An 11,795-nucleotide genomic window follows, 5' to 3' on the forward strand; every position below is an offset into this window, starting at 1 on the left:
TTTGTTACGCTGTTGCTTTGTTTGGATCGGTCGTGCTTGTTATACGGTCTGCTTCGTGGCCATTGCCGGAAAATCTGAAGCGACAGATTGATTTTCCATGGTCTGGGGAATTGAGGGCAAAACTGTCCCCTGAACGTCTTCTTTTTTCGAAACACGTCTCTTTTCATTAAGATATGTCGAGACTCATAATGCCATGACGTCACGTGTAACTTCTGTGATATAGCTCTTTTTTGCATTGGAGAATTGGAGCGTCAATAAAAGATCAGCAAAAAGGGTCGACGCATGCCGTATGGGACCCCTGTGACAAGGTGTTAGTACAGATGTGAGAACTTTGGGGACTACTGGGTGATATTAGTCGTTTTCAGGAGGGGTTGTGGTGTAAAACTTTTTGAACTTTTTTAGCGTTTGCCTTTTAGCCACAACTATTTTATCAGCAGTATTTGGCTAAAAATGTTATGCACAGATTTAAAATATGCATATATAGATGCGTGATTCGAGAAATTTGCGGTTAGCTGACTAAAAGTACGACCATGCTGTTATCGACGGATATGATGTCAGATCCTTTCCCAATGAAGCTTTCCAGAACTCATTTAAAACATTTGGTGGCCTCTGACACGGACGCGACAAACCAAACTCTTACCTCATTGCAGCATCCCTGTTCATAGGCGTGCAGTACTTGCAGAGCTTACTTACTGCACTACAGTGCGTGTGGGGCAGTGGGGCAGCCGGCATTCCACGCGCTTGACCGATGCACGTTGCCGATTGTCAGCCCACGTATTTTCCTAGAATTTGGATGAATTAAAGGTGTAGCCCGAAGAAATGTCTTTAAAGGGACCTGTATAATGTAACAAACATGCTCTCAGTAGGATGAATCCGATTTACCTATTGCAGGTTTATGAAATTGCATGAGAACGATCCATAGTGTCCTTGTCAGAGTCTTCAGTATATACTTGTGGTGTACGGCAGTTGTTTAGGGCGCCTACGCGCCAGGCAAGTGGCAGTTGCGCGAGAGAGTTGGCCTGGGGTGGTGGCGCGTGGCGGGGGCGCGAAGCGCAAGGGAACCAAGCGGACGATACTACATTTGGCGACGAGTAGTGAACCACGTGGCCGACGCCACGGACAGCCTGCGTGCCCCGCCGCCATTTTTGATGGCCCCCGGCCGTCCTCAGATCCCATGGACTCAGTGGTTCAGGGAGCTCCTGATCTTCGCCGTGGCGACTGGGTGGGAGACCTGGACTGAGGAGCACCGGGAGGCCCTCATTCTGCACTGTGTGGGGCGCGAGGCTCGCCGTCTCTACTTCGCGGCGGCGGACCCGGCGCAGGGGGCGGCGAACGGGACGCAGGAGGCGGCTACCGGGACTGAGGAGGGTACCGGCTTTAAAAGTGAAGCTGTCCCAACTTCAAAAGTAGAGGCAGTGCCTACAGTCTTCAAGAAGCTGTTCCGCGAGAAGAAGGCAGTACACACTGAGCGGATGTAGTTGCGAAGATGTGTTCAGGATTACCGGTGCCCAGCTGTGCACCTCGCTCACCTGCAGGCTCTGAGTGCCAGGTGTGGCTTCGGTGAGCTGCAGGAACAGTTTGTGGGGGAGCAGTTTCTGGAGGGCTACAGTGACCTCCGGCTGCGGGAGTGCCTCTGCAGGGAGCCGACTCCCACCTCTGCACGTATCCTGGAGGTGGCTGAGGTGCTGCAGATGGAGGCGGAACGTCAGCAGCTGGTTGGGGGAGCAGCTCGGAGCCAGACATCAGTGTCCTCACAGCTGGAGGTGGCTGCTGTAGCTACTGCGAGACAGGGTGTTGGTTCCAAGCAGTGTTCCAACTGTGGTGGCCCTCATCAGGCAGCAGATCCCAGCTGTCCAGCTCGCTGGAGGAATTGCTTCAAGTGCCAAAAAAGGGCCAGTATGTCAAGTTCTGCAAGGAGCGCGCCAAGAAGCAAGTGCAGAAGAAGCAGAAGAAGGTCCAGGTGGTAGAAGTGCTGGCAGTGAACTCTGACAGCAAGCAAGGCCTGTGGACTGATGTGATGGTGAACAACCAGTGCCTCAGGATGTTGGCCAACACTGGCTCCACTGTCAGCATCCTGCCACTGTCTGTCTACCAGCAGAGGTTCAAGCACCTACCACTCCGGCCGACTGCTGTGCAGCTGGCAGCCTATGGAGGCTCAGTCCTTCCAGTGGAGGGTGTGGTGCAGGTGACAGTGCAGGCCCCAAACAGCAACAACTCCCGCGTGTCCCTGTACGTGGTGGATGCTGGTGTGCCTCTGTTGGGTCGAGACCTGCAGGAGAAGCTGAAGCTGTCAGTGATCCATGGGGTAGCAGTGTGTGCTGTCCAGGAGAAGGAGCCGTAAGAACTTCCCAGTCTCAGTGGCTTCGTGCATCGAGTGAGGCTGAAGTCAGACCGGGGAGTGGCTCCAGTACAGTAACGCCTGCGGCCTCTGCCCTATGCACTGAGGGAGAAAGTGCGGCAGCATCTCGAGAAGCTGCAACAAGCTGGAATCATCGAACCAGTGGACTCATCTCCCTGGATCTCGCCCATCGTGGTGGTAAGATGCCGGAATGGTCAGCTGAGGCCCTGCATGGACCTCAAGGAAGTCAACAAGGCAGTGGAAGCAAGCGGACATCCACTCCCCGACATGCAGGACCTGTTGGAGCAGCTGCAGGGAGCTACGGTGTTCAGCAGCCTGGATCTGAAGTCAGCATACCACCAGCTGGAGCTGCATCCTGATTCGAGGTCGCTGACAACGTTCATCATCCATCAGGGCCTCATGCGGTACAAGAGGTGCCCCTACGGGTTGAAGAGCCCGCCGCAAGCCTTCCAGAAGGTGATGGAAGCTGTCCTCCGAGGCATCGATGGAGTGCAGGTGTATCTGGATGACGTCATCATCTTCGCTCAGACACCCAGTCAGCACGAGGTGCAGCTGTCAGCCGTCATGGAGCGGCTCAGGCGACGTCGCATCACACTGAACATGTGATGAACTGAACTGAACTGGACTGAACTGAACATGGACGAGTGCAGGATGCGCCAGCGAGAGGTGGAGTTTCTGGACTTCATCGTTTCACAGCAGGGGGTGGCAGTCAACCCGGCCCGGGTTCAGGCTCTCCGAGACCTGCCCCCACCCTCAGGGCTGAAGAATCTGCGGACCATGCTGGGCCTGTTCGGCTTCTACAGTCGGTTCGTCCCGAGCTACAACACCCTGGTGGAGCCGCTGCGCCGTCTGCTGCGGAAGGGGGCGCCACCGTTCCTGTGGACGCCCGACCTGCAGGCGGTAATGGACGCAGTGCGGCAGGGCATCCTCAAGAGCCAGACACTGGCGATGTACGACCCGTTTCTGCTAGCGCTGGTCACCACAGACGCCAGCGGCGTGGGAGTCGGAGCAGTTCTCTCCCAACTCCACCCGAAGGGCGAGCGAGTGGTGAGCTTCGCCTCCTGCAGCCTCAACCCAGCCCAGAGACGCTACAGTGTAGCGGAGCGTGAGGCTCTGGCCTGCGTCTGGGCTGTCGAGAAATGGAGGAAGTACCTGTGGGGGAAGCCGTTCTTCCTCCGGGTGGACCACGCCGCCCTCAGAACTCTGATGACGTCACCGGGGGTGGGCCGAGCCGGTCTCCTGATCGCCCGGTGGGCGTCACGTCTGATGGCCTATGACTTCACCGTGGAACATGTGACAGGCGGAGACTGTCAGCTGACGGCTGTCGAGACTTCCGACGGGGGAGGAGGGCGACGTGGAAGACGACGTCGTAGCAGTAGCTGCGGTGGCCGCCCAGCTCGAGGCGGTGCAGCGGGACGAGCTGCTGTCTGCGGCCAGACGGGACACGATGCTACGTCAGGTGACACAGCAGATTCCGCGACAGTGGCCGCGGAGGCGCCGGGACTGCTCGGAGGAACTGCAGCCGTTCTTCCACTGCCGAGAGGAGCTGAGCCTGGTGGGCGACCTGGTGGTGCGCGGCCAACGAGTGGTCGTGCCTGCCGCGCTACGACCACGGATGGTAGCCCTGGCTCACGAAGGACATCAGGGAATGGTGCGGTCGAAGCAGCGAGTTAGAGACCTCTACTGGTGGCCGAAGATGGACGTCGAAATAGAAGATACCGTGAAGAACTGCGAAGTGTGTGCGGCACTGGACAAGTCGGCTAACACCCGCAGCACGCCGCTCCAACCGATGCCGCTGCTGGAGGCAGCATGGGATAAAGGCGGACTGGACTTTATCGGACCCATGGAGGCACCGAGACAGCAGCGATTCGCTGTCGTGCTCACCGACTACTGCTCGAAGTGGATCGAGGTGGACTTCTGTGCCGAGCCCAGCACGGAGGCAACGGTCCAATTTCTGGAGACGTTGGCCTCTCGGGAGGGCTACCCGAGAGAGCTAGTATCGGATAACGTGAGCCATTTCAGCTCAGAAGGGTTCGAAGCCTACCTGCGGAGCGTGGGGACGCACCACATCCACGTCACGCCCTACCACCCGGCCGGGTCAGGGGCGGTGGAGCGGGCCAATGGGACGGTGAAGGCGGCACTCCAGGCGGCGGACAAGAGCGGAGAGGGAAGAGCGCGGTATTTGCAAAAGTTTTTGCAACAATACCGCAGCACGCCGCATGCAACGACCGGAGTCAGCCCGTCCGAGCTGCTGCACGGTCGGCAGCTGTGGACAAAGCTGCACACCGCGGCTCTGAAAACGGAAAAGCAGGCCGTGTCGGAGTCAGAAGTGCGGAGACGGATGGAGAACCGCCAGCCCTATTAAAAGGCCTACGCCGACGGACGGCGCGGGGCGCGCACGCCACCATTCGACGTAGGGGACCAGGTGAGGGTCCGGCGAATGCCCCGGCCCCGTAAGGGGCGCCCGCGCTTCTCTGAGCCGCTCCGGATTGAGGCCCGCCTGGGACCGGTGAGCTGCCGCCTGGAAGACGGCACTCGGGTGCACGGTGAACGGCTGACGGCGGCGCCAGCAGATCGCCCACAACGTGAGGAGCCGGGCGCGGCTGCACCGCTGCGGCCGCGACCGGCAGCGGCAGACTACACCAGACCGGCTACGTCAGCACCCGAATCGGACGGCTCGGTGGACCTGGACGCTGGTCGACCGGCATCCGAGGCGGAGCAGTCCAAGGGGACGTCGGAGGCGGACCCGTCCGAGGAGACGCCTTCAGCGCACCAGCCAGCGACGACAGCTGCGGCCGTCTGGTCCGAGTGCTGACGGCGATCGAACGTCAGGTGGCGCTAGTGGTCAGCGGCCAGAGGGCGCAGATGTAGGCGGGGAGTCCAGCGGCGCTGTGCGTCGGAGTAACCGGAATAAGAAACCACGTGAGAGGTTGATTGTAAGTATGTAATGGGCAACGCTCTTTCAAAGCGAGGAGGAATATGGTGTTTGGCAGTTGTCTAGGGCACCTACGCGCCAGGCAAGTGGCAGTTGCACGAAAGAGTAGCCCTGGGGTGGTGGCGCGGGGCGGGGGAGCGAAGTGCGAGGGAAGCAAGCGGACGATACTACAATACTAAAACTTTTTAGACTCATCCAAGGCTATCTAACGACTAGGCTATCTAAAAGCACCTCTTAAAAAGCTTTCACTGCATTAATCCAACGTGAAAACGGCTATTGATTAAAAAGAACAATTCTCTAATGCTGACACTGACTAGAGTTAGCGCCAGTCAGTACGAGCTAGAATACCAAGCAAGCGTGAGGGGCGGTAGCATATGCTCTGTTGGGATTGTCATGTGCGCCATGGTCATCAGCGAAGGCAAATCTTAGTGAATGTTGCATGCTGACGCGATTACGAAGTGTTATGCGAAGCCAGGCAACTTTAAAGCTGTGATTTTTATATGCAGACGAATAGTTTAGGACAACAACCGATTCAGTTGATTTTGGGTCAGTTACAAGCGGTAGTTCAAGGTCAAAACAAAGCCACTCTTTGGTTGGATAATTACTTTAAGTTATGGTTTTAACGCTCATCCGGAATTCCGTGAACATAGGGCGTGAACGGACTCAGCATGTTGAAATCATGGAGGGAATGAAGGGGAGGTTACTGACCTTAAGTGACGCGGTGCGACCTTTTACAACGAAGAACGCTAATTCGTTACGCTAATTCGCTACGCCGGTTGGAAATAATAATAAAGATTATCTCGAAGGGTTTCAGTTATTTAGACGTTTTAAAGTTTGTATAAAATCACTGACCCGATGTGAACGCGCTTGGCCTTTTGCTTCAAAAAGGCGTGCAGGTTCAAGCTCTGTCTTTGGGGAATTCCACACCGATCTCGGGTTTGCCATTGTTTGGCCTTATTTGATTTGAAAATCACATTCTAGGAGCCCAGAACTTCGACACAAAGTGATTAATATGGCATGTCTCTACGAGCTTCGTGTCTTTCTTTCTTAGTTTTTGAGATCTCAGAGGGTCAAATTGACCTCCACCCGAGCGCGTCGCATTCAACCAGCCACCCGCGGGCACGTAAAAATGTATTGCTCATCCTGTCGTTAAGTGACTGCGATGTTCATAGCTGTGGCCATGCGTTGGCAAGAGCTTAATGACCTCAAGTAGATCCAAAGCTCACAACAACCTGTTCACGCCAGTATTATCGGACATACACCCAATTTTATCCTTGGTGTTTCCAGTGCTTCAAAATGGCCGGTAAATGTTACGTTACGTGGTTATTCGTCACTTCACGTTTGCGGTGTGTGTATGGATGGCAGGCGCTGTGTTGTGCTGCCTCCTGTGCAGGACATAAGCCCAGACCAAAAGCGTAGCGTGATCTTGGGCAAGTAATATTGTATGAAAAGTGATTCCGTCTGGCATATAATGCATGCATGCCTGCACAACTGAACACGCTGAATCGCTAGAGGAGTTTCAATAATCAGTGCCACGAATAAGTAGACTAAATACAAAAGCGCTGATGTCACAAACATTGCAAAGCACTTGGGACAATACTGTATGCTATTCGTATCATTCGATGTTAACTTGATAACAGATGATATCAATGTTTCATCCTGGAGTCGCTGGCTTAGGCGACGGACACTGCCCGTGTTGTTCCGGCTAGCCAGCTCGTTATCACCTTCGTCATTTCTTCGGCATCAGGATCGTCTCCAGGAGAGTCATTCTTTAGTTCTGGGCATACACTGTACAGGTCAAAGCATGTAATTTGCAAGCACGGGTTGATGGAATTGGATTGGTGGAACAGCATGGATTCGTGAAACTCGTCTTTTTTCACCGTAACATCAATGAACGGAAATCGCCTACCGAACAATATCGAGAACATGTTCGATAATTATTTGCTCTTGACTGATTTGTCAGTAGAATGCCCTTCCTTAGACGTGCTCGTGTCTCGGGAGTAAGCCACTAACCATGGAGAAAACCCGTAGCCGGGGTCTCCCAGTACCAGAAGATGGTTTTGCGTTTCATTTCTTCCAGAATGGATGAAGTGCGCGGAACGCGCGGCTCGTCAACTCCAACGGCGTGCCATCTAGTGGCCACGATCCCAATTCGTCCACAGCCATTAAAGATTACCTGCCGAATGCACGAGTAACAGCCTGTTCTGTTCGCTCATGTTCTGCGTGCAAGGTCTGTCTCTGTTTCTGCATTCGAACATGACTCGTGAGCTGCACCGGTGTTTTTTTTTTTTAAAGCGGCGGCGTTGTTTGCTTCACCTTTCCCCCCGCACGCTCGGGGAAATTGGATCCCTATTAAAGCCTTCTCCATGGTGCCGCCGAGAACATTGGGAAATGTCCTACTGGTAGTAGGCTGAGAAACCCTTTTGTCATCAGCCTCACCAAGTAGAAGGCCAGAGTCAACTGAATGCCGCGGGAATATTTTCGTGTGGTGTTTTTTTTATATTGAAACGGTTTCACTGCTTGCGTTCTATAATACTAGCATTACAATGCGACAGATAGTGTTTATCTTCTATGACATCCACTGTGCCATCTTGCTGTCGCCTGGCAAGCATCTGACAAACGACAGAACTTTCTTGCAAACACCGCCAGCTAGGTCTAGCTCAGTTGGGATGCTCCCCGACGTCTGAACACCAAACATCAGACTTCGCCTGTAGCCTAGTATTAGTCTAGTAACCATTTGAATCGAACCTAGTTAGGATGATTTTTTTCAGCATTTCCGAATGTTTCCATAGCGATAGCTTTAGGCTAGCTCTAGCTTTTTTAATACCAGTCTTTCTGTCGACTGGTATGGATCGAGCAAGCATCTGAGGGCCGTTGCAAAATCGCTGGCTAGATCGAGCTCAGTAAGGATGATCCTCCTTTTCTTTGAACACCAAGTACTTGGCCATGGCTAGCTGCCTAACATTAGTCCAGTACGAACAAGAATCAATGAGGCTAGGATGATCTTATTTTGCAGCGTTTCTAATTTCCAACTCAGCAAAAGCGGTAGCGATGGGCTAGATCTACCTTTCCGTCACGTTAACCCTTGTTCTGGGCGAAGAAGCTAGTGATTACACTTTTAAGTAAAAAATTAGGCATCAGGGATGTTGATTCCCATTCAGTAACAGGCCCTCAGCCCCGACTTTGAGAAAAACATAGGTTGAATGAGAAGAAAAGCTTGTGCAGCCCGGCCCTTTTTGAACATTTTTGGGGTAAGTTCTGCCATGTTTTCCTGTACAGCCAAAGCATTACGCGCCTGCATAGATGACGGCGAAGAGCCGCATTCATCAGAACCCCATAACAGCGGCCTCCTGAGCCGGGCGCGATCGCCGCTCTGCAACGCGAGATCGCGGTTCGTCCTAGACGAGCAGAACCGGCGTTCTCGCGATCTTTTCGTTCACTTCGCGCGGTTTCGGCGGCCCGGCCGTCTCGGCCGTCCTGATCGCCTCTCGGTGTGGCGTGAACGGGTCACGCTGTCGCTGGCTGGGTTTTTTTCCCGCTCAGTATCCACATCAAGCTGGGCCACTGGAACTGTGCGGCAAATGCAATGACCTGTGGAAAAGACAGCTGGTGCCAGCGGACGTCTGCGCGACCTCTGGAGCCCGCGCGCGCGGTTACCGTTTGAACAAGAGCACCGTCCTCTCACGGTGCTCTGTCTGGTCTGTGTGCTCTGGTTTGCGTCTGTCTGGTCTGTGCACCAGACCGGATCTGAGTTTGGCGTGAGGGTGACAGCAAGGTTATGAAAACCACCGAGGCGCCTCCAGAGCTGGAGGCGACCGACCAATTTGTTTGCAGCTGGTGGTTCATGCCGCATGCGTCTGCCCGGGGGCGATCCAGGCCGAGAGTCTACGATTCGTGACCTCTTCGGCGCCGCGTGTGCTGGCGGGGTCATGGACGGCTTCGAGCAGGCTGACATGGCACGGCCGGCCAGGTGCTGCGGTCGCGCGCTAGTGGGGCGCCGACGGTGCGCAGGACGCGGCAGAGGGCGCGCACCGCCAGCAGCGACATCTGCCGAAAGTGATGGGGCGAGCCGCGGCGTGGCGCCAACTTCGAGCAAGGGTCGTCGGGGCCCGATGTGGTGGCACAGGCAAGGGTCCCAAGGGACCGGGTCCCGCTCACGGCCAGACTGAGGCTGATCTGGCCTTTGTTTTTCATTGGCAGAGTATCTCACTGAGACCACCACGTATGACGTTTGGAGTATCTACGTCACACATAAGCGACTCTACTACAAGGCGTGGCATTGGACGCTGCATGACCTACAGCAGTCGATGCGCCCTAAAACCCCACATCATCATCATCACCATACAATGTGTGGCAACTATTGCGTCACACTTACCTGAGACGTCATAGGTTGCAACTTGTGGACGGCGTTTGACAATGGAGTCCGGGTCCCGGCTGTGTGTGAGGAGAGGGCGTGGGTGACGTCAGCTGAAAGGTGACGTCAGGTGACAGGTGACGTCAAGTTACGGGTGACGCCAGGGGACGGGTGACGTCAAACGCTATCAGACGCTGTACATCACGGTACCATGTGCCGCGTCTCCCGCGTCTCCTTCACGGGTCCGGTCTCCGTCTCTCGCGTCTCCCATGCAGGTCCAGTCAACATCTCCCGCGTCTCCCACGCAGGTCCGGTCAACATCTCCCGCGCCTCCCGCGCAGGTCCGGTCATCGCACCCCGCGTCCCCCGCGCAGGTCCGGTCACCATCGCCCGCCTTTCCTGCGCAGGGCCGCGGCTGCTCACGGGCCGAACGTGAGGCGCAGGTCTGTACGTGATGGTTATCACTTCTACTGGAAGCGCAGCGATGGCGGCTCGCTCTCGTGGCATCTCTGGTGGCAGCCACGCCATCAGGGACGCCTGGACTCTTACCTCGCAGAGCGAGGGCACCCTGGTTGTGTGGACGAGTGCTGAGTGAGCCTGCGTCGTATCACAGCGCGACAGACGACAGCGCCGACCGCCAGCAGCTCTGCTATCACAAGCTGGCTCTGAGCACCACCGCAGACCGCGCCTGGAGTATCTGCTCTGAACATGGGCGCCACCCGTGGCACCGCACGGATCTTTTTGTAAGGCATAACCTGGAGACGTATCTTTCAGGTATAGATGTGGCGAGGTTTAAGCTTCCGCTTGGCTTGTTTTGCTTGAGCTTGTTTCGACTCGGTTTTCTTGCTGCTGGTGTTTACGCCTGGATTACACCTGATAGCCATACCAGCGGAGCACGAGGATGACTGATGAGTCTCCCACCCAGCTTTCGTGCCAACAACGCCCAGCCTTATTGCCGACGGGTGTCTACCCCCCCCCCCCCCCCCCTCCGTGGAATGTTTGTCAGTGGCGCCACCTACTAGGGCAGCGGTGACATCTAGCGCCGACATCGCCGACGATCCAACGGGACCAAACACCTGGCCAGGCCACCAGTGGGGCGAGTCTGACCTCTGCCGCCTGAAAACCGTCACCGTCACCGTCACTGTCAGTCACCGTCGCTGTCACTGTCAGTCACCGTCACTGTCACCAGCGTGGTCCAGCAAGCTCCATCCTCTGGGCATGTGCGGGCCCGTGGTCCTGGTAGGCTGCCAATTCTGAACAGGTCGTCCGGGTGCATGAGTCGTAGTGGCAATGGCTAGTGGATCCATGTAAATCAATTCCCTGCCGGTGCATGGATGTTTGCGGCCACGGCCGCTAATAATTGGCTAATTGATGTCTGCACAGTTTGTAACTTTTTGAACGCTTCCTTGGTTGATTAGCTAACGAACTCATCCTAACAAAAACTTCAACGTCATCTCTTATTCATAATTTCTTTGGGCTTCACAACTTGGTCTCAAACAAGAGTAGCGACAGTGTTGAGAGTCCTACGGACATTCAAAGAAATTAAGTTACATATTGCAGATCAAAATACGTCCCCTTAGTAACTGAAACACTTTCCATGAACAAGTCTCATATATTGCATGCATTTCCCGCTAACATCATAACAGCAGGCTTTTAATTCGGTTCAGCATATTTACAATGGGACGTTTATCTACCCGCATCCAGAAACTACAGCCATCAGAAGCGCTCTCCCTCCGGTCCACCGCTATCCAGAACCTGGTGATCAGAAGTGCTCCCCCCGCCCCCTCCACCGGCTCACCGCTATCCAGAAACTGCATGGATCAAAGCGCTCTTAACCATGTGCATCCCGACATAGAAAGCTTTACGTTGGTATCCAAACAGAAAATGTGTCCGTATGCTAATTATCACGCACCCGGCTGACCGGTTAAATACGCTTTACTCAAGTGAAGGAGTCAGCTTGGTCCCCTGAGATCTCAAAAACTGAGATAGCTACAAACACCAAATTCACAAGGGGGTAGCCGCTACGTGAACTCACTTGCACCAACATTTGAAGCTCCTAGGTTATGGTCTTGGGATCAAATGGGGTCGAACTTGACGGGTATGGCCTGCAGCCGATGGCAGCGGTCGCGTCAAAGGTTAGGCGACGT

At 55.0% G+C, this 11,795-nt stretch overlaps 1 protein-coding gene across 1 annotated transcript; it reads left to right on the forward strand.

The window, feature by feature from the left end:
* The first annotated feature begins 2,569 nt into the window (after window positions 1–2,569).
* On the forward strand, window positions 2,570–2,965 carry LOC119110028 (uncharacterized protein K02A2.6-like). The gene has a single exon (XM_037233775.1). The coding sequence runs from the start codon at window positions 2,570–2,572 to the stop codon at window positions 2,963–2,965; it is 396 nt and encodes a 131-aa protein (XP_037089670.1).
* The last annotated feature ends 8,830 nt before the right edge of the window (window positions 2,966–11,795 follow it).

The sequence above is a fragment of the Pollicipes pollicipes genome, unplaced genomic scaffold (assembly GCF_011947565.3).
Source record: "Pollicipes pollicipes isolate AB1234 unplaced genomic scaffold, Ppol_2.1 Scaffold_7231;HRSCAF=8579_pilon_pilon_pilon, whole genome shotgun sequence".
In the NCBI taxonomy this organism is placed as follows: domain Eukaryota; kingdom Metazoa; phylum Arthropoda; class Thecostraca; order Pollicipedomorpha; family Pollicipedidae; genus Pollicipes; species Pollicipes pollicipes.